Raw genomic sequence first — 26,404 nt, 5'->3', positions numbered from 1 at the left:
TTGACCACCAAGAAAAACACTGTTGATTCCGCTTAACGTTTCTGTTCTCTGCAGTTCCATGTATTTAGATGGAATCTTCCTACTGAGAGGCTCTGAGACTCTGATCTTTCAGGGTCCTTCTGAGAATGAAAGGAGGTACGGATCTGTCATACCCACTTTTCAAAAGCGAAGCTGAGTGTTGGAGAGTAACTGAATCCAGTCCTACTACCCTAGGGAAAAGTTGCTCTAATCCCCCTGAAGATGCAATCTTCCTGACCAAGTCCTCCCCAACCCCAATGCCCAAAAAAATCTTCAAGAAACTTTTATTAAAATGATAATTTTTTTTAAATTTAGGACAAGCTTAATAACAATCACCAAATGAATTCACTTACCTTCACTGCATAATAGTGAACCCCGTAGGTTGGGAGAGACTCCACGATGCTCATGTAGCTGGGAAGACAAAACACACACACACACACACACACACACACACACACACACGGGGTGGTTATTTGGCAGAACTGCTATCATGTACATATTTGTGTGTGTGTGTGTATGTGTGTGTGTGTGTGTGTGCATGATAAAGTTCTTGGTGTGATTATTTACTTGGAAACTAACTTGAATTATCCCCCTCCCCTGCCCCCGGAGATATGGCTTTCTGAGAAGAACTGAACACCCTGACACAACACAATCTCAGGAGCACTGGGGGGCACTTACTTCACAATTGCTTGACCTCTGGTCTGGCCATTCAGTTTCTTGTAGTGCTCAATCACTCGGTCCTCACTGAAAGTACAAAAAAAGGGTTCTGTTATCACACTCCCTGAGTCAACAGCTGAGCACCTGCCTAATGGAGACACTTCTTCTGAGCCCCAGAAGCTCCTGAGAAGCTCCAAGGAGCCAACAGCTCCTGGAAAAAGGATTTGTCCTGAAGTGGCATTTCCAAACTGATTTAAAAAGTCCATTTCCCCCTCAGAGGATTCTCACTGTCTTTATCTTGGACTTATTGTCACAGAATTAAGATTAAAGCTCAGGTTTGGGGTCAGTTCCTTGCAAGACATGATTCCACGAGAGAAGAGGAAGAAGTGGAGAGCAGGCATCTCAGTTGGAAAGGGCAGGGGACAGGGGACAGGGGACAGGGGACGGGAAGAGGACTGACTGGCTGGACATCAGAGTGGATGCTCTGGCTGAACATCCTGGGGCCTCCTTCTCACTTTCGAATCCTGTCTACCCAGGGCCTCACAGGGGAGGGCAGAACACCAGAACCTCACCAGAACATCCACGCCTACCTCCCCTGCATCAGATGTCAAGGTGGAGGGGGAAAGTTTTGAAATTAGGGCCTAGTTAACACAAAGCATGAGGCCATGAGGCTCAGAAGGAACTCCCTTTTTATCTTCTGAACTCTTAATTCCCAAACAAGAAGAGATCAGCTCTTGCCTTGGGTGGTAATGGCTAGCCAAACACTTCTTTGACAGGGCGGAGGGCTGGAGGTGCCTCTCTGATAAGTGTCTCTGGGCCCAGCCAGGTGGGAGCTGTGGCTGCTCCCACTGTTGCCTTCAGAAGCACAGAGCTAACCTTGGGAGTCTCAGGGGAGGCGCATTCCACCTGCTAAGGAGTCAGGTCCAAAAGCCTGGGCCTTGTGACCTGGCATACGGCCTTGGAACCTTATGACGGATGCGAGCCTAGGGATGGACCTTCAAGACCTCAGTGGTGGATCTTTATTATCTACTATTAACTTTTCCCAGAACTGATCTGAAGGTTTTTTTCACCTCTTCTTTTCCAGCTAGACCATTTCAGGGGATAACATGTTCTATATGTTCCTTACCTTCTACTTGGGGGTAATTTATTAACCTTCCAGTTACTATTTTTTTAAAATATATTTTATTGATTTTTTACAGAGAGGAAGGGGAGAGGGATAGAGAGTTAGAAACATCGATGAGAGAGAAACATCGATCAGTTGCCTCCTGCACACTCCCTACTGGGTATGTGCCCGCAACCACGGTATATGCCCTTGACCGGAATCGAACCTGGGACCCTTCAGTCCACAGGCCGACGCTCTATCCACTGTGCCAAACCGGTTAGGGCATACTATTTTAATCTTTATGAAGATCTCTTCATTCTAGTGTTCTGAAATTTGGTGCATGTAAAGTGGTCTGACTCTTCACAAGAAAGCACCTTCATATACACCAGAAACTGTGGGCAGGGTCAGCTCCTACGAGGGTCCTTCCGGTAGCTGGAGAACCGTTTCTGTGGCGCCGGGGCACCTTCTGTCCTCAAAGGGCAGATGCAGCCTATTTCTCCTCAGTGCCCACACACCATGGAGGTTCTGCATGGAGTGTGACAAAGCCCTCTCCTGACAGAATTCCCTAGAAGCATCCTCTTTGGGTAGATGCCAGCCTCAACAGACATGCAGAGGTGGGTCAGGACGTCTCAGGGTTGCCCTTCCGGATTCCTCCCCACCTGCCCATTGAATCCATGCTGCGTTGGCACGTTTCCTACCACATGATCTGGAACTTTGTGGGGTCCACTCCTAGATCCATGGTCAAGCAAGTCCGTGTATATATGAGACTATTTCCTTCTTAGCTCTGAGAGAGAGAAGCCGCCTGAGCTAGCGATGAAAATCCATATAGTGCTGCAGCTCCAAACAAGGCTCAGGGAAAACACCACTGAACCAGAAACATTGTCAGGCAGCTGTTCTGCTGCTTATGAACTGAATGCCTGGCCATGGGTTCTCAACGTGCCTGACAGCTGCAGGGCCCTCCCCGGTCATCTTGCCCACCGTCTCTCCTGCCGTCTGAGACCATCTGTGAGGCCACAGTATCTCCCCTCCCCCTCCTCAGCTTCCCCACTCTTTTTGCCCCAGTTGAAACACTGTGGTCCCATGTGCCATACAGCTGATCTGGAACACATCCTGCCTCCAGCCCTGCTCTGGCCTCTCCTCCGGAAGTTACAGATGGCCCAACGGCTTTGCAGTGTCCCAACTACCCCAGACTGGTACTAGGGACTCAAGGGAATAATTATCAGAGACCCTTCAGCCAGAGTAAACAGAATAGCAAGACACTATTTGGAGCACAAGGCAGTTCATATAGAAAAAAGACAAATGACTGGAGCTGGCTGTGCCCTGGCCCTGGGCTGGGTCATGCCACTAAGTTAAAGCACCTCTGCAGACGAGGGGCCCAGGAGACACACGGGTGATGCAAAGGCAAATCAGGTGATAGAGACATGGTTCCCTGTCTTGGAGGAGCCATGGGCCTGCCATTGTCAGTGCCTCTGAAGCAAAGGAAGATGTCTCCATTCTGTGTGGGTGGGCTAGCATTCACAAACTAGGCACTCGAGAGAATCCGGGTCAGGGACCTGATCCTGACTGGTTCTGTGGCCCTCAGCATATAATCCCAACTTTATGCCCCAGATGCCTCCCTGGAAGGGGAATCATGTGGAGTGAGAAGTCCCAGTTTGTTAAAGGCACGGGGAAAACTAGCAGAAAGATGACTGCACTGCTACTTAGTGTTATGATACACCTCTCACTACTTTCTAAATTGCATTATGTAACATTTTACTTTTTCCTTCAAGTACAGTCACATTAGGCTGGTATGGTTCATCCCATTTCCCAGGTGGGGAATCGAGGCAGCAGAGGAGTAACTGGAGCTCCTCTCGACGCAGGGACTTGGCCGAGGCTCTAGACCCACAGCTCTGCTCCCTGGGCAGATGCTTCCCCTCATGAGTGGGATGGGGCTCCCTATGGTTTATTTTGGCCCAAGCTTGTCCATCGCATCTGCGAAGGCCAGGGAGAGCAGGTGGGCCCCGAAGACAGCAAATGCACATCCTTCATTTCAGAATGATCAGGCAATTCGAAACTATGGGCAACTTGATTGAGACTGTGATGTGAGGCGTGATTGAAGGCCCTCTCCAGCGACAAAGGGTCACGGTTAAGCCTGCAGATGAGGGATGACACTGAGGCAGAGTGGGAAAACGTCCAACATGCTTGGGAGGCTGGCTCTGTCTCCAGTCTACATTTACTAGAAGTATGAACAGCATGTATCCCTTTCCTGGTGTCTCTGCTTTTTAAAAATTGAAATAGGTAGGCTGGAATGTTAAAGCCAACCACAACCAGCCAACGGTAATGAAATATGGTGAAGCCCTATTTGTTTGTTGGTGTTTTTTAAGCAATTCATCATCTGGATGGCCCATGCTACTGGCTTATCACCTGGGCTGTGAAGCCTGAGGGCATGTCCCTCCCACTGTCCTGCATCCACAGGTGCACTGAGACGGTGGCTGGGTGCCTGTGGGTCTAAACGGGGACAGGAGAAGGAGGGGTGTCCTCAAAAGACAGTTATAGATGTGGATGGAGAGGAAGATGTCCTACTGACCAAAGAGAACCTGTGGACAGGAAGGAAGGGGTCTGTGTGTCAGAGATAGAGACAGAGACACAGAGGGGTCGGGGAGAGACCTGTGTTGGAGGGGAGAGAGGAGTTCATAACTCTGAAATGAGCATGGGGTGCAAAACATGTTTGGAAACAAATGAATGAGGAGCTATCTGAGGGAGGATTAGGCTACAAGCAACTCTGATTCCCAAACGACCCACCGCCATTACAGTCCCAGCCAGCAGTTCCCGTTCACATTGTTAATTAAACGCTTGTGTCTCTAGCTCCTTCACCACTGGTTTCCTGAAAAGGAACAGCTTGGGGGGGGTGGGGGCGGGGAGAGAGAGCAGATAAGGCCCAGGGGCCTACGGAATTGGGGAGAGGGTAATAGTGTTCCAGGAACACAGGAACAGGGATGCCATCAGCTGGAGTTCACAGGTGCAGATGGCCAGGCTGGAAGTTCGGAAGCTGACACACGCAACAGATTCCGTCTTTGAAATGACATAAAGCCACTAGTTATCCGTCTTTGTTACCGGAGGAAGAAAGGCAACAAAAGCATTCAGAGGGATGAAATCAGGGTGCCAGCCCACGCAGCTCTCTCAGTTCCAGCCCAGCTGCCCATCCCGGGGCCTCTGGGGGAGAAATGACTTGTACTGGCATTTACTCCCGTTGTGCCCTGTATGTCAGCACGTCCCACCCGGCCCACCCCGGCCCGGCCCGAGGAATCCCTTCAACCCCCCCCCCCCCCCCGCCCCCTGCAGCACTGGAAAAGCATCCAGACAAGATGAGCTGTGAGGAATCTGTAAACTCTACGAAGCACATCACAGAAGTGTTTGTAAGAGCCACGTTATAGTTTATCAGGATCGACTTGTTCTGAGATTTTAACTTTTGTTTTATAAAAGCAGTTCCGATGCTTTTTGGTAAGGAGTCAGAAGGAGGACGGGGAAGCCGCACTAGGGACAGGGTCAGGGTCGCCCAGCAGAATTCAGCCCAGGACCCAGGAATGCAAGCCCCGCTCCACTGTGACCCAACCCCCGCATCTGGGCACCTTTCAGACACCCGACTCACTCAGAATCAGTAATTTCCGGCCTGACAGATGAACTACAGCTTAATGCTTCATGGCAGCTAACACAGGAGACATGAAACATTGTGGGGAAATGAAAGAATCAACCTCGCTCTTCTGTGAAGAAAAAAACCCTGCAGCCCTCCCCCAACTCAAGCCCCCGCACATCCTGCCATCAAAGACGGGATTCCACAAGGAAACCCGAGCAGCACTTGAAAGGATCTCCAAGGAGGGGAAGCTTTCAACGTGAAACTCTAGATTTTTCTTTTTCAAAAATGAAAGAACTTGGGGAAAGGAGAGATGTCACACATACTGCGTCATTTAAATAAATGCAGAAACTGCTTTCATGGAGACCCCAGCCACTTAATATACAATTGGGGCCCCGGGGGTGACCCTGCGTGGCCGGGAGGGGGCTCTGGCTGGGAGCCCCACACACCCCAAGAAGGGCTCGCTCCTGGAGAAGACGCCTGGGCGCTGGGAGAGAAGCAGCTTACCAGTAGGCCAGGGAAGGGTGCTCCTTCAGGGCTTGGGTGGGAAGCGCGGGCAGCTTCTTCAAGTCGCTCCTCACCGCTTCATTGCTGCAAGACAGGGCGGAGACAGAGGGAAGGCCCAGAAACTCACTCGCCCTCCAGTGACCACCGCACCAGGCCTCACGGTGAGACCCCGCATCGGTTCCATTTTAATGAAAAGTGGTGGGAGGAAGGGGTGCTCTCCTTTTATTTATTTATTTACTTACTTACTTACTAACTTACTAGCGACGAAAAGGCACACTCAGCATGCAGAGCCCAGAGCTCACAGATGGCTGTGGTTCCTTCCCAAACCCTGCACCCAGACCGAGGCCCTGGGTAGCCCGAATCTAGGAGAAGGGTTACCAGTGTGCCTGTCTGGTTTGGGGCACTGCCATGGGCTCCTGAGGCTCCGAGGAGGGGCCACCTGGCGGCTTTTTCCAGGAGAGTTACTCCTTCACTAACACACATACCATTTTCTTTGCTAGGATTGACCACACGTTGGAACCTGTTTTCTGGAAGATGACAAATAACTTAGAAATGGAAATTACTCTGGAAGTGTGAAGTAGACTATCTGGCATGAGGAGGAGGATCAGGCACCAGAAACTCTTTTCCCCACAGACTCCCGTGTTCTCAGGTACGGACGATACATTAACCGCTCCTCGTGTAACCAGCACACTTCAAATGCTCGGCTCCCCTCTGGACAGGTTTCTGGGTGTTTGCGCCCACTTTACCTCCAGAGGCAATTAGTGGCACTCACTTGGGGAGGTTCTGTTTCCCTATACTGTCCACCAAGGCCACTCAGATCTCACCCTGTGGAGTCCTGCCTTGGACCACAGTCTAGCAGATTCCATGCTGCTCACCCCAAACAAGGCAAACACTGGCCACAGGGACCTTGGGCAGTAACATCTAACAAGCAGTGAGCTAGCAGCTCAAAAAGGAAATAAAAAGGAAGAAAGGAAGGAAGGAAGGAAGGAAGGAAGGAAGGAAGGAAGGAGGGAAGGAGGAAGGAGGAAGGAAAGGAGGGAGGGAGGGAGGGAAGGAAGACTACAGTCATAGATGGGAGCTCCTGAGGCATATGGACAACACCCCCCCCCTCCCCAAAGCCCACTTGGCTAACTGGAGGACGTGCCCTCCCGAGTCCCTGCCCGGCTGGGAATGCTGCCCACAGCAATGGAACAGCAGCTGCCCTTCTGATATCAAGTGGCACTGGGCAAAACCATTCCAATGCTTTCAGTTCATGTATGCGGTGACAAAGAAACACATGTATGGTGGTTGGTGACATTATAGCTGTTCCCAGAAAGGGCATTTTTCAGGTGGACTAAGAAACAGTGGTAGTAGGTGTTTGCAAATTCTGGCTTTGAACAAGCACCCAGAAGGAAAAGCTGAACTTGTTATTGAGTTAATAAACCCAAGTACTAGAACTGTTATCATATAAGTGGGAAGGCAAGAATTTGTCAATTAATAACCAACAACCTGGAGGCATTTCTGGAGCCCCTGCTATGTGGAAGGTATGCTAAGGGTACAAAGAAACAAACAAACAAAACAAAAACCTCAATGAGCCGAAGTCCTCAGCTAAAAGGGGCTCACAATTTAGTGTGGGCGGCCAGAGGTAGGAATGGAAAGGTAACTGACAATATGAGCAGTGTTTGATCATGTAGATACAAACAAAATTTAAAAGTCCAGAAGAAAGAAGGAGCCCCCATGGACTCTGGTGTAGGAACAGGCTTTGGAGCAGGGCCTGCAAGGAGAAAAGGGGTGGACTGTCACGGATCTCCTCAATGGAATACAGCAGAGCACGGAGGCCATGTAATCTGAACCGAAGAGATCAATTAGAGTGGATAGTATATAAGAGGGAATGAAGCTAAATAAAAGAAAGATTAGGCACAAATCTTTTTAGGCCCTGCACTGCCAGGCTGATAGAATTCAAACTGATCCAGTAGACAATGTCAGTCACTGGAGGTTTCAAACAGGTAAGCTCCGGGGTCAGGAAAATTCAACTCCCAAGACGGTTTGGAATTGTTACTCATACGCTGTTAAGGCATAGTTAGAGCAAATATTCAGTTCACCAAACACTCGAGAGCCCACGAGGATGGATTTCTGGATTTCTCTCCCCTATTTTGCTGCTCTGAGAAAGGGGAGCGGAGTCACTGATTCGTCAGTGCCTAGCATGGCGCCTTAAATGTCTATCAAAAGGCACTTTTTAGGGAAGAACTTTTACTGGATGAAACTGTGAGAAAGGCAATGAAGCTGAAGTTTGAGCTTGGCGTTACTCACACTCATCACGTCCACAGTTTATTTGGGGAAGGAAGGAGTTGAAGGAAGAAGGGATTGTCTTACCACCAAATACTAGTTTGTTGGCAAACAAATTCCCCTGATGACAGGCCCAGGTTTGACTTCCTCTCTGGAGCCTGCAGTGGGCTCTCAGGCTTTCCCCCGGGGCGAGGTTACACAGACAAATACAACAAGAAATCACTAAGGCATGAAGCCCGTCCAAATCCATTACGTTCTGGAAGGGATCCATGGCTCTTAAGCCTTCCCCAAGGACGTCGATGTAGAAATGTTCTATTTGCCTTTCTGCTGTCTGTAAACATCTGGAGTAACTGAGAGGTGGCCAGTCCTGTCAGTGAGCTGGCCAGACTCTGTGGCCGCAGTACAGAAAGCCGCCCTAGCGGAAGACTGGTCACTCTTATCTCCAGAGACACGAGAAGCTAAATCCTAACAAACGTGCTGAAAGCTCCCAGCTTCCTCTCTCAGGGTCCCCCACCCAGCCATCTCCCCAGGGTTCAGTGCACCTGATAAATGCCAACTTATAAAACACCCTAAACAGTGATCATTTCTTACAGAAAGAAAAAAGGGCTCTGAGACAGTCGTTTGCTAAACCGGGAATAAAACCGAAGTCTTCTTATTTTTAATATTAACCAGATTTTATCCCAAACATCTGGGTAGTTATTAGTGCTGCCAGCAAAAATGTGGTCTCTCGGGGTCTTTGATAGAGGGGGGTGGATGCTGCATCTTTTCCAATGCCTGCCCTGCTCATAAAACACGCAGAGTTCCAATGATCTACTGCAGATAACACTATGATTTCTATCAATACATCAAATAGGAATTTACCACAAATAAGAGCAACAACCAATTTCACTGAGACATCATAAAGTGAAGAAATAAAAAAAGTTAAATTTGATAGGAGGATTGCAAAATCCACAATGTGTTTGTTTTCCTACAAAGGACAAGGAAATGCTGTTTCAGAAGATTCCCTTCAGATCCAATGAGATTTCATAATTGGCAGGAGGAACCTGGGGCATGTGGAATACGCTCAGTGTGGAAGAACCCTCCCTGAAACGAGTGTTTTGGATGTGCGCACCGGAACTGAAACAATAAATAGAGCATGCGGCCCTGAAAGTTATACCAGTGTAACGTGAAGGACTAACCTGAAACTCAGAAACGGTAATATTACGCTAGTGTCACACTAACGCCTCCATGTTTTCTGAGCGTATCAGGAGAGTAAAGTTCTCCAGGGAGAGGTATTTCATAAGTAAAAAAAGTATTACAGCTCCTCGCTATCCACAGCTCCAAAATCTGCAAAGCACTAAGAAACAAACCTTTTCAACCCGCTTGGTGGCAACCTAACCATCCCCACAGGATGACCCTGGTCCTTCCTCTCTCCCACGTGGTGGCACATCTGTGCTGGTGCAGGAGCAGTAACGGGGCAGCAGACGGTGCTGCCCATCCCCTGCTGGGGCGGGGGGGGAGGAGAGGGGGGAGGGAGATAAGCAATATTCTGACTGTCCTGTCTAAATCCTCCGAATTTCTGAATTCGGAAACATTGGGACCCTAGTTTCAGAGATGCACTGTGGACCTGTATTACTTATTCAATGGCATAATGGATGTAGAAAATGCTGAGACAGATTCATAAGGTTAATAAAAACAAACAGACTTTTTCCTTCTTTGATGTTGAAAAGCCAGGAGGAAGTATTTTCTCTCCTTTCCTTTCCCTCTCTTCTTCTTTTGTGAACCTAGAAAAAGTTCAGATTTTAGCAAAGAAAATGAGAACACTTGCCTCTCTGCAGAAACTCATTGTCTTTCAGGTGTATAGTGAGGGCTCCAAAGCTGGTGGCTAAAGATACCATCTGGGACGCTTCTCCTGACATTGTGTGACGGTTTGCAGACAAAAGGAAGCAGCTGGGGCCCTGAGATTTCTCTAGCATAGGGCATTTTTCGAGATTCTGGGCATGTTCTATGGATACCTATGCCACACTAACTTACCAATAGTAGAGGGGCAAAAATTACAAACATATTGATGAACTATGAGCCTTTCTTTCTGATGCTAATTACTAACTTATTTAAGGAAAGATTTCCTCCTTGATCAGTAAGTTTGGTTTCTTAGGGTTTTGTGAATTTTTGTGAAAATTTTGTGAATTTCTAACATAGTTTTACACTTGTCAAATTCAAAACATGCTAAAAAATTTTATAAATCTACAATTTAAGAGAATAACTTTACTCAAATAGACAAGAAGAAGCAACTGATTAATTTTCTACAACTTCACCCTTTAGATTGGGAATCTTAACTCTGAAAAACTGACATAGTATCATAGCCATCAAAATCTGATATTGATATTAAATCCTTAACAAAACAGGCAATTTATCATAATAAAATATTTCCTCCTTACTTTATGCCTAAAATCCCATGGTATTTGAAAAATATTATACTGCAAAAGACCCTATCTGAATACTTTTCTATACTTGAAAAATGTGAATTACACACTTGAAAATCTCAGTAAAATAGACTTTTGTGCACAAAACAAAACTTTCTGTAACAATTTGTAACTTTTCCACTGAACATTTTGTTTCAAATGTCCATCTACTCTGTTCCTTTCTAAAGGTCTCACTGGCTTGACCGGGTCCAGCAGCTTCTCCCCCAAAGTTGTGAAAACACAGGAAAACATCACACACCCTTTTCTTCTGTTTTTGGTAAACTAATATATGAGAATTATATAAATTTAAACTCTTCCCACAAAAACTCTTCTTTGGGCTGAGACATGTGTTTCAAGTTTAATTAATTTTTTCTAGGAAGTTTACAATAGGGAAATTTGCAGGTTTGGTATTCAAGATATTATGAGGTTGTGTAAGTTGTATTCCAAATGTTGACTATTACAAACACAACTGAGTATTTTTTACTAATTACTGGTATCTAAAAGTATTATCTCTCTAAGTACTTAGTGCCAGCTGTTTTCTTTCAAGAGGCTACTTTAAAAACTGTAGGAAAATATACCCCAAATCATCAAATGCCCTATAGTAATGATTTAAAACCACGCTTGCTTTGAGCTGTAATAGTAAAACCACTTATGTAAAAGTGCAAAGTAATGACACCAGTAGACCCGGGCTTGTGATTTATACATAGACTGCTGCTTTAGATTAAGCGACTTTCTTTCATGCTTCGTCTTAGCTGGGCAAGAAAAGAACGCTGGCTATCTTTTTAAAGATAGCAATCTATACCAACGTTTGTGTTACTAGTCTTTAGAAGAAAACTAGCTCTCTGCTTTTCCTGTTGCTCTTCTAAAATTCTTCCTTCAACCTTCGACTGCCTCAATGACATCATCTAGTTTGACATAAAAAGCCTACAAACCTGGAATTTTCAGATACCAGTAAGCAGTTTCGTTCACATTAATTCACAAACGCTCTTTAAAAAGGCAGAACAGATTTCAAACAAAAATCAAGAGGGTGTCTTTTGGTCACAGAAATTTCATTTAACATTCCAGATTACATAGTCCGATGGTTTACAGAAGATAAAATATTAAAAGGTCTGGTATTGTTTATTTGGGGGGTTATATTTGTTTGTTTGCTTGCTTATAACTGCTCTCCCAGAGCACTAAGAACATGCAGTCTGTGAAAGAGAAAAGGAATTTTTCAGCACAAATAGATACTCCCATCTCCTCTTCTGAAATGGAGGTGAAAGGCAATTTCCTTTGTTAATGAAGGACTGCTATTCATTTCTATTGACTGAGTAATACATTGCTCTATTTCTAAAAGCATTTTATTTTTATTTTTTTAAGAAATAGCGTTAGAAACCTGCAGGTGGACAGATCAGGGATATAGTAAGGTTTCTTACTGACCACTGATTCTGAGAAGCCGACTTGGACAAGCATTCAACTTTGTACAGATGTCATATACACTGACCCCTAAGCACTCAATCACAACTTTGCTTCTTTTTCTCTGGTCATTGCGCTGACTTGGAATAGAGTCTGCAGATGTAGGCCCCTCCATTGCCTCTCATGCACATGACAGGCCCTGCTGAAGCAGTCTTCACACGGAATTGCCTTACTATCAGCCTTTTTCAGGTGCTGTTTGCTTCCAGGTCCTAATAAATCTCTTGCTGGTAGAACCCCGTCTTGATGATTAGCATCAGTACATCCGGTCCTCTGTAACAAAGGTATTTCCAGATCCCAGCAGATGGCCCAGAGTAACAGAGCTGTAGTGATCTGGTTTCAATAAATCTTGTTAACAAAAAATTCTACATAACAGATGTTTTTTACTAGTCCCTGTTAATGTATGGGTGGTTTTTTATATCAAAGGCAGAGTGGTTTGGGCATTTATTTGTGCTGTTCAGCATAAAGTATTTTTTAATCAATTCACCAATTTGGCAAAATGTTTAAAATAATGTTTTCCCTTCTTTTTTGGTAGCACACACTTTCAGAAGGGCTGACAGAAAGTAAAGCGAGGCAATTCTCAAAGTCAGAGTATAGAGATTGGCCACTAGGGTTTTCAGTTAAGGTCCCGTTAGGGATAAAAACAAAAACTTAAGTTCTTGTAACACCTCACTTAATACAGTGTAGAAATGTCTTCTATTAAATTAAATTAGAATGTAGGCATACAATTTGAATGTCCTGTTCAGTTTATTAAATGAGGTGTTTCCTGCACTTACCTTTTTAAAGAGAATATTTTTCTACAATAACCCAAAGTTTAAAAATTTTTAATAGGAAATGGCAGTGCTTAGTACTCATACTACTTCAGATTTTGTGCTGAATAAAGTATGTGTAAGTCATAAAAAATGTAGTTGACTAATGTTCAGCAGTGATTATCAAATGAGAACATTTTGTTTTTAAACTGTGTTGACCCTTCTCAACCTAATATTTGCCTATAAAACTGCCATGGTTAATAGTTTTTGGCGCCAATTGTTTTTAAACAGACATGCCAACTCTACTGATTTCCTGATGGTTGATGGACATTCACTTTTTTACTAGATATACACCAGGAAATGAAATACAATGACTACATGCTATGCTAAGGAAAATAATACAAGAGAGAAAATATTGTTTTTAGATAAGACTATTTCCTAAACTTTTAACGATATCCTATAAATTTGTCCACTATGTGTTAGGATGTATAACATATATTTCTTCCTATTGTGGGCAATTCTTGTTATCTATCTATACCTGAGTCATTTTCTTTCAGCAGCGCGGGACCCAAGAATTCATTGTGAAGTTCAGTAGGATAAGGAAGTGAGCATTTCCCTTAGCTGGCCAGAAAAGGGGGTGCTATGTAAAAATGCGGCTTTGGGGTCTGCTGAGCTGAGTCCAAAAGGAGAAACAGAAGAGCCTGTGGTTTCATGAGGAAGAGAAGTCCTGCTTCTGGGCTGTCCTTCTGCAGTTGTTTTCTGTGAAGGCGGCTCAGCACTTCTGACTTCTCCCTTTTGTAAAATAACCCTCTTCCTCTGCTGCTTCAAGGCAATTGGTCCCGTGATTTGTAGATTTTTAGTACTCATTCTCCATAAATGCACTTTGTATATATTCACATATACAATATATGTAAGATGTAAACAGAATAATAGCGTCCTGAGCGAAGGTAGCTTTTTAGGAAGTTATAGATCAGGACCCTCAGGCTACAAAAGAGTTACTTTGCCTTTTTGGAGCAACCATTAGTTCAAAAGGTTGGGCTCTAGAATATCTTAGAATTATGCCCTGGACCATCCTATATAATAAAAGCCTAATATGCTAAGTGTCCGGTCATCTGGTCATCCAGTCAACCAATCAAAGTGTAATATGCTAATGATATGCTAAGGACACTCAACTGCTTGCTATGACATGCACTGATGACCAGGGGGCAGACAGTCGACCAGTAAATTAGCTTGCTGCTGGGGTCCAGCCAATGGGGACTGAGCAAGACGGGCCAGACACGCCTTGAGCCCTTCCACGGTCCCTCCTGGCTGGCCACCTCCTGTGTCCCTCTCCAGCCCCGATTGTGCACCAGTGGGGTCCCTCAGCCTGCCTTGTGCCCTCTCGCAATCCGGGACCCCTCCAGGGATGTCAGAGAGCCAGTTTTGGCTTGATCTGCAGGCCAGGCCGAGGGACCCCACTGGTGCATAAATTCATGCACCGGGCCTCTAGTATATTATAAAAAAGCCCTATCCAGTGTTCTGTGTGTTCTACACTGACATCTCATTTTATTAATGTTATTCAGGAAAACATAATGTATTTACAGGGCATATATACAAGTCAAAGATATTCAGTTGAACACCACTCAGGCTGTATAGTCCTGTGTGAATTATTAATACAGCAAAAATTAAAACTAAATTAAGAGATCATGACATCTAAAACACCTAATGTGCAGCCACCAAACCCAATGTGGTCACCTTCAATGTTCCAGGGAGCTTTCTGGATGTGGACGGGAAGAGGCACCAACAAGGAATTGAGAAGGACTTCTCTTACCCCCAGACTCCAGGCCCCTCGAGCCTACTCACCGTGAGCCTGCCACACAGTGGGTGTCTGCGAGGAGGCAGCCCCACACAACAGATCGCCTCCACCTCGGGAGGGGGTGGGCACTTGTGTGGGAGGGAAACCGACCTCTGGATGAGGTGCCTGACCTCTCCCTCCCCTGACAGCTACTTCTCTCCAGGGACAGCTGCTGATCCAAACAAACTGTGAGGCCAAACCAGATCCTCTGTTTCTCTGAAGCCCACAAGCTGGCATTCCACAGGCTCATTAGGGGGCCATGAACTACTGCCAAGCCAGGCCTGCACTTCCTCCTCCCGGTGGCCCCTGTGGTCCACGTTCCCATGCTCTGCGGGGCCAGATAATGCTGCCCCCAGTTCACATTCCATCCTGCCAGGGTGCTCTCAACAATAAATAATATTTACAGCAGAGGTCAGAGCTGGCGAACGAAAAGGGGGAGCGGGAGACCTCCACAGTGAGTGGAGCAGACAATAGAAACCACTGGGTCTGAGAACTGTGACACCATTTCTCATGGGATTCCAGAAATCTCTGTAAGGAGATAAGAACTTGCACTTATCAAAACCTTCAAACTCCAATACCAAATGAAGGGTGTAAAAGAGTAACAAAGGAAAATCACAACACAGTGTGGTTTTTGTATCCTAAAAATGTTTCATTCAACAAATTCAGTGAATGGTGACTGGCCACCTACAGTGTTCAAGGTCTCCTAATTAGGCTGTAAAAAAGACTCAGTTAAAAAAACGAAAATACAAACATGGACTACCTCTGCCTTATGGCAAGACCTTGGGAAACCTAAATAAAAGGGGCTGGAGGTCTCCTGATGCAAATATTCAAACTGAGCTGAAGGGACTGCCTTTTCGAGTCAGAGGTCAGCACACCACACCCTACTGGCCAGACCCAGTCCTCTGCTTTGTGAGCTAAGCGTGTTTATATGTTTAAATGGTTGGGGAGGGAAAGCAAAAGAATAATACTTTGTAATACATGGAAATGTATAAAATATTAAAATTTTCAAGTCTATCAACCAAGTTTTATTGGGACGCTGCTAACTGTCTACAGCTGCTTTTGCACGTAGAGAGAGGGATGTTGAATAATTGCAAAAGGACTGTCTGGCCTGCAAACCCGAGATAGTAACTGTCTAGCCCTTTACAGAAAATGTTTGCCAATCCTTGTTTTAGGTTAGCAAATACTTTTTTTGCTTTTGCTGAGATTTTTGCATGAGAACATATACCTCATGTTGTGTTGGAAAGCTTTAGAAATGCACAGGAGAGGAAAGAGAAAGCAGCTAAGACCCGAAGAACCAGTCAGCATGAACTTGACAAAGCTGGACCAGTACAGGCAGGGCGCCAACCGAGGAAGTTAGTGCTGCATTTACAGATCAAATGCCCAAAGCCTGAGAAAAGTCAGAATCCTATGCCTCAATGCTCTGTTCTCTTGTACATGTGGTTTGGTCTTTCTGCCTCTAGACCTTGATTCCAAAGAGTTGGCTATCCTGGGCTCCCCGTGGGAGTTGGATACAACAGAATCCCGGGAATAAGGTCTGTCTCTGAGCAGCCAGTCCCATCGGTGGATGGCTACAACCACCTGCTCCGTGAAGGCTCCAGGAATGACCCTGACAGACTGGGAGGCATTTCAGCCACGCTGGTGAGCGGGCGGTGCCTACGGAACGATGGCGGGACTGAAGTGTGTGCTTCTCCACGAGTATGAATGCAGTACGCAGGCTCCGCAGTGGGAGGCTGTCTCTGTCGTCGTCTCTAACGTGACACATGAAGGAAGAAAAGTAAAAGGGGGGGAGGGGTATTATGTTGTAACACTTGCAGGAACACAACCCCCCTGTGGTGTAGCATTTGTCTCGTGAGGGTCAGGAACTAAAACTGAGAGAGAGAAAAATAAAGATGTCAACTTCTGTATTAGGACTGCCAGGGTTATCTGCGGCCTTATTCACACCACAGTGGTGATTTGGGGCTTCACAGAGACACTCAGGCAACTGGCAAACCTCCACTCCATGGCCATGCGTGACACAGGGTTCTCATCTCAGCCTTTTAGTAGCCTCTCAGCTTTTTATTTAGTACAGAATATCCTCCTATCATTGTATTTTGTATGCCTGACGTAAGCGTTTCAATAGACACATTGAGAGCTGGATCTCATCATAAATTTTTATTATTATAAAATGTCCGCCTACAAAAGGCAGAATACTTCCTTTTTTTAAAAAAAAAAAAATTAATTCTCACCCGAATATATGTTTCCATTGATTTTTAGAGAGAGGGAAAGACAGAGAAATATCAAAGTGAGAGAAACACATCGATTGGTTGCCTCCTGCACGAGCCCTGACCAGGGCATGGGCCGGGGAGGAGCCTGCAACTGAAGTACGTACCCTTGACCAGAATCGAACCCGGGACCCTTCAGTCCACAGGCCGACCCTCTATCCACGGAGCCAAACCGGCTAGGGCAGAATACGTTCTTTTAATAGAGATGCAACAGAATGCATTTTTAAGCAAAAAAAAAAACACTTTTGTAAACTTACCTAGAAAAATCTCCCTTCGCCTCCTGTGGAAGAAAAAAATTCAACATCTGTGAAACATCCCGGTTCCGGGTTAAACACGATAAAATGCACTCTATGGTCACGACCACTCCTGTGCTGAATAAGTGCAGCTTATGCTGGCATGGCCCCATCTGCTACAGAAACATAACTAAGAAGGGGCGTGTGCATTTGCCACTGAAATATAAGGACCTAAACTAAACTTCAGGAAGTTATATACAAAGGTCGTGATTCATAATGGCAAACTGCAAGTTTCCACCTCTGGGCCCTGCTCTTACTTTTTCTACTTTAAAGAGTTTCAATCAGTGGGTGTCTGGGCAGCACTGTCTGTGTCTCGGTGCTACTCGTGGTTCTGCCTTGGAGTGTGGCTATGTTCTGAATGTACTAAAGACGTGGAGGATGGGAGGGACCGTGGGACCTTTATGAATCTAGAATGCCTTGAACAAAGTACTTGTTCAAGAAATCTTTGTTGAAGGGATAAGCTGATGACTTAATTCCTATTCATCCTGCAGTGTTGCTAGTATCACCAATGTTGCTCATATTCGGTGTATCTCTTTTTCGCATAAAGGAAAGGTCTTTTCCTTCTTTCTAGAGAGCTCGCAAAGTGATTGCCCTGGCAATTAATTCCTGCTGTTTACTTGGCTTTCTCCAGAGTGGGGGAGAAGGCCAAGCTGAAGAAAATGGGGACACAGAATGATCTGCTTCCCCCAGGCTCAGGTTGCACACGTGATACGTGATTTTCCTTTGTACAGATGCTGTCTTAACATTCTGAAATACCAGAGCTCTTATTTACTGCCTTCATGTAGTGTCCCTAATAATTCTTTTCCTGCTGTGGCTAAGCTACTGGAGGCCCCGAGCTGTGGAATGGCAGCTGGCTGTGCACTAAGTCTTACACCTCTTCTTCTGGGTGTGGTCAGGCGGGGAGGGCTACCTACCTGTAAAATGTAGGAGGCTAATTCAAACACCACCTCGCTGTCCACATCAATCAGCTCCTGCAAAGAAACAAACGACAAGGAAGGTATGTTACTCAGACAGCAACTTCTCCCTAAAGAAGTTGCCATCTCCCTAAAAGGAGCTTTTCCCGAGGGGCTCCCCAGAATCTCAAACACGCATGAGCATCGCTGGGTCCCGAGGCAACGCCTCTGAATTACTTGGCCCCAAGAGCTCCCAACATCCTTTGTATGGCTCTTGGCCAGAATGGACCCAGTGTGCCGGGCCTGCACAGTCGTCTCTAAGGCGTCATCTTTAAATCTTCAGGAGAAATTAAGGAGTGTATAAGTCCCCAGCTTGTTACAAATCTGTTCATCTGATTAGTCAATGGAGTAAGGTTGCTTGATAATGAACTGAGTTTTCTTTGTAAACTCTACTTCAGAACCATCAGTAAGACTTTATTGAAGGAAACTTTATAATGGGATTGTGACTCTTTAAATTAAAATAAAAATTAAGAATACAGTTCGTTGGTCACCACACTTATCTCCTGCACTCAGGAGTGCGAGGCAGCTGTGGGCTGACACTGCAGCCAGTTCTATGGGTCAGCTCTTTCCAGAGTTCCAGTGTGAAAATGCTCTGGCTTACTTGTCCTTCCCCCAAATGTTTAATCATGATCTATGGACATGGTCTTAAAAGGACATAAAACTTTTGGGAAAAAAATTAATATATATATTTTTCTTCTATGTAATATATATTTTTCAATATGTGTATAGTTCATATCTCCTTTCTAAACAGCTTTACCGAGGTATAACTGATACACACAACAAGCTGCGCGTGTTGAATATCTATAACTAGATGAGTTTTGACAAATGCATACACCTGTCAAAGTAATAAGCATATCTATCACCTCCAAAATTTTCCTTGAGTCCCTTTGGGTGTGTGTGTGTGTGTGTTTTTTCTTTTTGTGTGTGAGTGTGTGTAGTATAAACACCTAACATGACACCTACCTTCTTAACAAATTAAAGCACACAATTCTGTATTGTAATATACAGAGTGTCCCCCCAAAACGTATACACACACTTTGAATAATTATAAAGGCAGTGTTTATTAAAGTACATTTTATTTTCAAAATTGAGCTATGAGCTGTTAAAGTGTGTATACATTTTGAGGGGACACCCTGGAGTTCAGATCTTAAAGATGAAAGGAAACCTGGAGTCCATCACCATGGAAGAATAATAGGAAAAGTAACCGACGTGATGCTTCTGTTGTCAGGTTACTGTTATCTTTCTAACATCTCTAGATCCTGCAGTGACTGGAGCACAGAAAGTTAAGAGTGAGGACAGACTTAGACACATCTAGCCCAGCCCCTGATTACGCTGAGAACAGAAGTCCAAAACTGTAAGGGACTTGCCCAAAGTCAGGAGGCCTTAGTGGCAGTGACAGGGCTGGAGACAACCCCAAACTTCCTGTCCAGTGTGCGACCTTCCTGAGGGTGTGCATCCCCCAAACCAACTAGGACACTGTCTTAGCCCAACATATTTTCAGAACCACATCTATCATTAGTGGTGCTAAAACAAGAGTCACTTTTCATTTGAATTATAAACTAAACTCTGATTCGTGGAGGTTTCTAATTATTTTGTGTGTGTGGTCCAGAATGGGCCCCTGTGAAAAACAATGCACTAAAGCAAAGCTGTATCTTTTGTGGGAAGGATATGGTTCCGCCTCTTTCAGGCTTAGGAATCTCAAAGATGAATAGTAATGTTTGCTACTGAATGCCTTAGATGTGTGGGCTAAGGGAGCTAACAAGAGCAGATGGAAGAAAGGGGACAATAATTCTATACGCGTAGTCGGCTGAAGGAGCTTTAAGGCTGCTGTCACTGACACAGATTGTCAGTGCTGAGAATTGAATGCCTGGAATCGAATTTCTGGGATTACCAGGTGCCATGAGAATGTAAATCACTTAACAGCATACAAATGATTTAACAGAAACACTGTCCAGGGTCTCCACGGTGGACGATTTCTACTATATGTTCATTTCCATTCCCACCAACCAGCTTTCCTAATCGCTCACGTGTACCTGTTAGTGTATTGTGATGTGTACTTTTCTGTCAAACATTTACACCTACACTGCAGCCAGGGGCCAACGGTGGGCTAATATTTAACACCCAAGGTGAGGCTTAACTAACGTGTAACTCAAAACCAAGAACACAGCTTTAAGTTCATGATTTGACTCATTTACTAAATGAGAATGCTCCACTGGGGGGAGAAGCAGGGTGGGGAAGACAGAAGTCTTTTTTATTTGATTTGATTTTACACAGTCTATTGTGCAGTTCCCAGAGAGACTGCTGGACACTAATCTGTTGGTGAACATTAACTGTAATGTACTATTATTCAGAGTTAAAGTTACTGAAAATGCACAATTAAATGTCTGACCTGATTTACCCAAGTTCTTTCTCATCATATTTGTCCTCAGAGTAAGTGGGAACTAGTAAATCTAAGTGGGTGAGTTTTCACCTTCTCTGACCTTAACCATCTTTCAATGAAGATAGAAAACACAGCGAGGATCAAAACGTGGCCAGGAAGAGGAAAAGGATTGACAAAGGGAGTGGCCCAGACATCCCACACATTTGCAAAATCTGATGGAAAAGAGAGCTGCATTATGACTTATCATTTCTACTTATCATTTCTACTTAATTTTGATTGCTTTCAAGAATCAGCTAGTCTATGCTCAGAGAAGTCAGGATAGAGATCTACATGGTGTGTGTGTAAGAATCGGTCTGGGAACAGTGGGAAGACATGTTCCTAATTGTGAAAAAAACACTCCTCTATCTTGCAGTCTCTGATGTCTACTGTAATAAAACTTTTTCCCTTTTTATACCCAGCCCTGCCACTTGATTTTATCTTTAAAATTCCACTGTGATGGCACAGAGCTCTAGACCAAGCATGTCAAACTCGCCCATGCGGCCTGCTGGCTGTGCGTTTGACATGCTTGCTCTAGACTTTCTGCCCACATCACACATTTCCCATTGGACTTCAAAACCTGGAAGCTGACTTCCCCGTGGAGAAGAGTGAATACAAGTTTCCAGGGGTCCTCCTCTTAGATACTATATAACACGGAAGAGATGGCTCTACCTTCTTCTCATCTGACTTCTCTGGGCAACCAGAGGTGGTTTCTTCCATGTGTTTCTGCTCCAGCAGAGAAAATAAACTGAATGGGACCAGAAAGAGTGTGTGCAAAACCCCCATACTTTCCTGGATGCCGGGTTTTTCTTTGACTGGGAACAAAATGAGAAAGAAGGAGGGGGACCAGGAGAAGACCCTTCAGGGAAGATCTATGGGCATTTCTCACCTGGCACCACCCGGGTCCCCAATGCTCTCAGAACCTCCTGGGGATGGGTATCAGCAGGGCTTGCTGAGCTGTAATCTTGCCTGGGAATCTGTGGTGTTCTGATGGCCATGTGATAGCTAATCCTGGGCCTTACTGGTAAGAGGAGTAGTGCGGGTAGAAGGGAATGTGATGTCTGGTAGTTATTGAGGCCATTTGGTGTGCATTTGGGGGTGTCTGTTTCACGTACTACTGAATAATGTGTGCTGCTTTCTTTAATCTTTTGAAAGATGGCAGGGAAGGTCAAAGTGTGACTATCTGCAGGTGTGTGCATGTGTTCAGAGCAGGCTGGGGATGGCTTCCCTTCCTCCCAGTCAGCATGGCTTTATCCCAGGTGATTAGGCAGTTGGAAGGAAGAGGCCTGAGGTCATTTGTCAGCAGCATAATGCCTAACAATTCTCAGAAAGATTTCCACCTTGGGGTCTCCAAGTGTTCCAAACAAATAGCCCCATGAGAACCTTAAGTGGCAGGTGTTATGGACTGTCTCCAAAAGTCCTGAGAGCTGGAGGATCTCATCATGCTCCCCTGGCACCAAGGAATGTGGTGATGGTCTTTCCACTCAACCAAGAATCTTAATGAGAAGCATCCCTCCATGGTCAGGAATGACAGAAATTCCAACTTTCACGTAAGATTAATGAGATAATTATAACAAAATATGACTGACAACCACAAGGTAGGTCGAGAAGCTTCCAGTGAGGACCTTTGCAAAGGCCATTCAGAATGACTTACAGGGCTTGCCCAATGGTTTTCTAAATGAATCCTACCAACTGTGACCACCTTTCTTCTCACCCATAAAACATCTAAAGAGTATTGTTTCTTCCCGTCCTCCTTCAGATAATTTCTATGCTCACCTGAACATTCCAGGTTCTAGTTCTAACTCCCAAACAGATGTGGGACAGTGAATAAATCAATGGTCTTGAGTTTCACCTTCTTCCTCGGTTGAACAGGGATGACAATTTCTTTTCCAATTATTTTACTGAGTTTGATGAGGCATAAATGTAGATGTGAGTTGGAAACTCTAAGACCCACTACAAATATCATGTCTGTATTATTTATTTTTGGTCACTGGTGTTTATAGGTAATCTGAACTCCACAGTTTTGCCTCTGCTCTCTAGTACTTTTGGTATACATAGAAATCTTCAGTGAGCTATGTATTTTTTAAAGAGGTTGGCAGCATTGTGTGTGTGTGTGTGTGTGTGTGTGTGTGTATATATCATCCAAGTGGGTTCTGATGCCCACATTTTGCCTCCTTGTGGCTGTGTAACTGCCCCGCCTTCTTGCACAACTCATAATGACTACAAGAACTCGCCCCCAGGCAAACAGGAGCTGTGGTGCATGATAAGACTGATGTGATCTTGCACAATTCCTCTTTCTAAGCCCTTTGCCAGTTTTTCATCAGTCAAGTCACTTCATGTTTGTCTAATGATCCACTGGGGTACATGCCATTCATGCTGGGCCCCCAATCTCATTTTGTGGCTCAAGGATGGCTCCTGCTGTCCACTGTACACAGACCATTTCATGACCCTGAGGAATCTTTTAGAGGTCATGGGCAGCCAAAATAATGAGTCCACATGAGTTTGTTTCTACAGTTGAAAATGAAGGGCCTTCTCTTCCTCTCTCTGTGATATGAGCACACACTACTCCTGCAATAATCATACTAAGAGATAAGGATTAGGATACTATAAGTCTGAGACTAATCTTTATGTTGGTTCCTTTGTCCTGTGGGACTTGATTCTGGGCTGTGTTTCTCCCATCTTCAGAGGCGATGATATCATCTGTTCATTAGCAAAGCCCTTTGAAGATCTTAGATAAAGACCACTTATTTCAATCTTGTCAAGAGTGATGGTATTTAGACTAAGTGGCAAGCATTGCCCAAGGCTGAATATTTAAGCTCCAGTAACACGTGAAGCTCCCAGACCAATGTGAAAACCTTGGAAAAGAAGGTTGGACAAGACACCCATCACCCCCTGCCAGCACACCTAACACGGGAATTTTAAACCTTTTCTTTTCTGACATGATCTGCTTGCTCTCAGTGGGCACAGGTAGGCACCAAACTTGATAATTTCCCAGGAAATATGTGAATCCTTGCTCCCTGGGGTTGGAAAGTAATCAATCAAAAACAATTTACTGCGCATTGACTATGTGACTAGTTCAGTGACCAGTCATGGAAGGTGATCATAAAAATTCAGCAAAATGCTCCTGCCAACTTTTCCTCCAACCCAAAGAGGCACATTTCCATTCTCTTCAGATGGTGACCATGGGTCCTATTTCCTCGGCAATCATTGTTGGATAAGGGTTGAGGTAAAGCATAATTTAAATTTGACAAATACAGTTACAGAGTGAACAGTTGATCCCTGGAAGTCTGGACAGGGTCATACCGCTTGAACATAAAATTCATAATTACACAGTTAGTTATTTGACTAGTCACTCACTTCCCCTGACTGAAATCACATAAGTATCAAATTAATCTTACAAGGAATTGAATGGAGATAGAAGACCTTTTAGTGTGGGAGCCAATTTTCTTGCCTCTGTGAAAAGTGTTGGGGGCTGGGTCTCAGATTTCCCTTATAACTTTAACTTCTATATTCTATGGGAATCTTTTAAAAAAAATTAAACAGACACTGACATTTTATGTCCTAGCACTAATTGTTTGCAAGGCTACTGCAAATTATTATGGTGATTAACTTCTGACATCAATTTCACTTTGTCAGTGCAGAACTCAGAGCAGGCAGGATTTGATCCTGCAGCCTGAAGGTGGGGACAGAGCTGTGATGAGAATCCATGTCCATCCAATCACACCTGTGTAGTGTGACATGTCCACTGTCTCCTGGGAGCCTGATTGATGGGCCTCTCATTTTGACATCCAAGAGGGAGAGAACCCGATGGAAGGCTTGGCAGGAGAGCTCTGCTTTCTCGTGTCGCTTCCCAGGGAACACATAACATCCCCAGGCACAATTCCCAGAGGAGTTTACCATGGGACCAGACAGATTTCATAAATTTCCTTCCCGTCACCCACATGTCACCTTAGCTGAGTTAAAACACATCCGAAGTGCTGTTGGAGCGAGTGGGCGTTGGTGGCCCCATTCTGTACTCCCTCCTGCTCCACTCAGACAGACAATTACAGCCCTGCTTTCTCATTACTGGAGTCTATTTTTCTGCTACTTGGATAGGTTAGCACTGTACTTTCCTGCTCCTTTTGTAGGCAATAAGGGGGCTGGAAAGCAGGGAAAGTGAGAGAAACCCACTTTGGGCATGGGTCTAATTCCTCCTGGTGAAGGAAGAGTGGAAGGTAGGAAGGTGGTATTGTAGTTTGGGAAAAAAGATAAAAAACCTGTTTCTCACTTCTTTGCTGTTGAAGAAACCCAAGGTTTGTTCCCTGGAGATGAACAGGAAGCTGGGATGAGGTGTACTGAAAGTCAAGGATTAAAAGGGCATCTATACCCTGAATGGAGGCCATTGCCTTCCCTGGGCAAGAAGGAGGGGAGGGGGGTGTCCTCTGGACAGAATGAAGAGCCACAAAGAAAGGACACTGATACCAGGGGTTCACACTGAAAGAACCAGCTTGCCAATGGATCCCTCCACAGGGACACCCACCAGGGGGGACCACACCCTCCTGGGCCCTGGGAGCATCAGTTAGTTTTTAAGTGCCTCTCTCATAAATGTCCACAAACAGACCAGGGTCAACAGATTATCAAGAAAGTCAAAGTCTCCTAATGAGAGACACAAACCATGATAAACAAACAGCAAAACTAACAAACAAAAAAACTAGACAGAACACCCATGATAATATTATCAGAACAATAAGAGGATATTAGATTCAAAGACAAGAATAGAACAATATACATGCATAAAAAGAAAAAAAACAGATAAAATGAAGGAAGTCTTAGAAATTAAAAACACGACAACAAAGTTTAAAAAGTCAATAGAGAAGATTAAAGATAATATTGATGAAATCTCCTAGAAGATAGAATAAAAAGACAGAGATGAAAAATAGGAGAGATGAGGTATCAAAGCAGGTGACTCTGAAGCAACACTTGTGATACCCTGAGAGAAATCGTCATCCTGTATGTATTTACATACAGTCAAACTACTGATCAGATATGAAGGTAAAAGACTTTTTCAGATTTGCAAGGACCCAAACATTTTCCTTGCCATATGCATTTTCTCTGGATTTCTGGAGGAGGTTGTCATTCAGTGAAATGATGGTATAAAACAAAACACAGGAAGACTCAGGATTCCGTAAACAAATAACCCACCCCACAGCTGAGATGGGATGAGGAACGGGTGTCTTTCATGAGGTCTGTGAAACACATCCGAAGTGCTGTTGGAGCGAGTGGGCGTGCCACATCCAGACTGGAGCAAGAGGACAGAGGGCTCCAAAAGGGAGGGCCCAAGAAAAACAACAAAAAGCAGAAACAACCAAAGCCAAACCAAAGTGAGCTGGTGAATTACCTGATGCATTTGGAAATTAATATTGGTATGCATTTAGGAATCTGGGTAGAGCTTTTGGGGAAGCAATGATGGGGACATAGAAACAAAACAAGTAACAGCAAGGCAATTATCACCATTAGGTAAAACATCTGGTTATCTAAAAAAAGAATCACAAACATAGGATGCTGCTTGGATTAGTCATAATAATGTCATGCTGACGGCTGTGCTTTCTCCCAGGACTGCGCTATCACCACACTGGGAACATGGGAAAGGCAGAGTGCAGATGGTTGTATAGGACAGTGCTCGGCAAACTCATTAGTCAACAGAGCCAAATATCAACAGTACAACGATTGAAATTTCTTTTGAGAGCCGAAAACCTACTTCTGCGCATGGGCCACGAAGGTTCAATTGCACTGTACGTGCGTGCCCGCACGTGGTATTTTGTGGAAGAGCCACACTCAAGGGGCCAAAGAGCCGCATGTGGCTCGCG

The 26,404-nt window shown here is 44.8% G+C and overlaps 1 protein-coding gene across 1 annotated transcript in view; it reads right to left on the bottom strand.

Annotated features, from left to right (window-relative positions):
* FRMD4A (FERM domain containing 4A) overlaps positions 1-26,404 on the bottom strand; it is a 240,830-nt gene that overhangs the window by 109,793 nt on the left and 104,633 nt on the right. Inside the window, exons 6-10 of the mRNA XM_028156513.2 lie at positions 18,104-18,160; positions 17,154-17,176; positions 5,895-5,978; positions 697-762; positions 372-429 (exon numbers count right to left, since the gene is read on the bottom strand). Coding sequence (XP_028012314.2) covers positions 372-429; positions 697-762; positions 5,895-5,978; positions 17,154-17,176; positions 18,104-18,160 — 288 coding nt within the window. The remainder of the gene's footprint in view (positions 1-371; positions 430-696; positions 763-5,894; positions 5,979-17,153; positions 17,177-18,103; positions 18,161-26,404) is intronic.

The sequence above is a fragment of the Eptesicus fuscus genome, chromosome 2 (assembly GCF_027574615.1).
Source record: "Eptesicus fuscus isolate TK198812 chromosome 2, DD_ASM_mEF_20220401, whole genome shotgun sequence".
Classification (NCBI taxonomy): Eukaryota; Metazoa; Chordata; class Mammalia; order Chiroptera; family Vespertilionidae; genus Eptesicus; species Eptesicus fuscus.
Note: the sequence above shows the minus strand (reverse complement) of the source record. Positions and strands in the feature narration are given on the sequence as shown.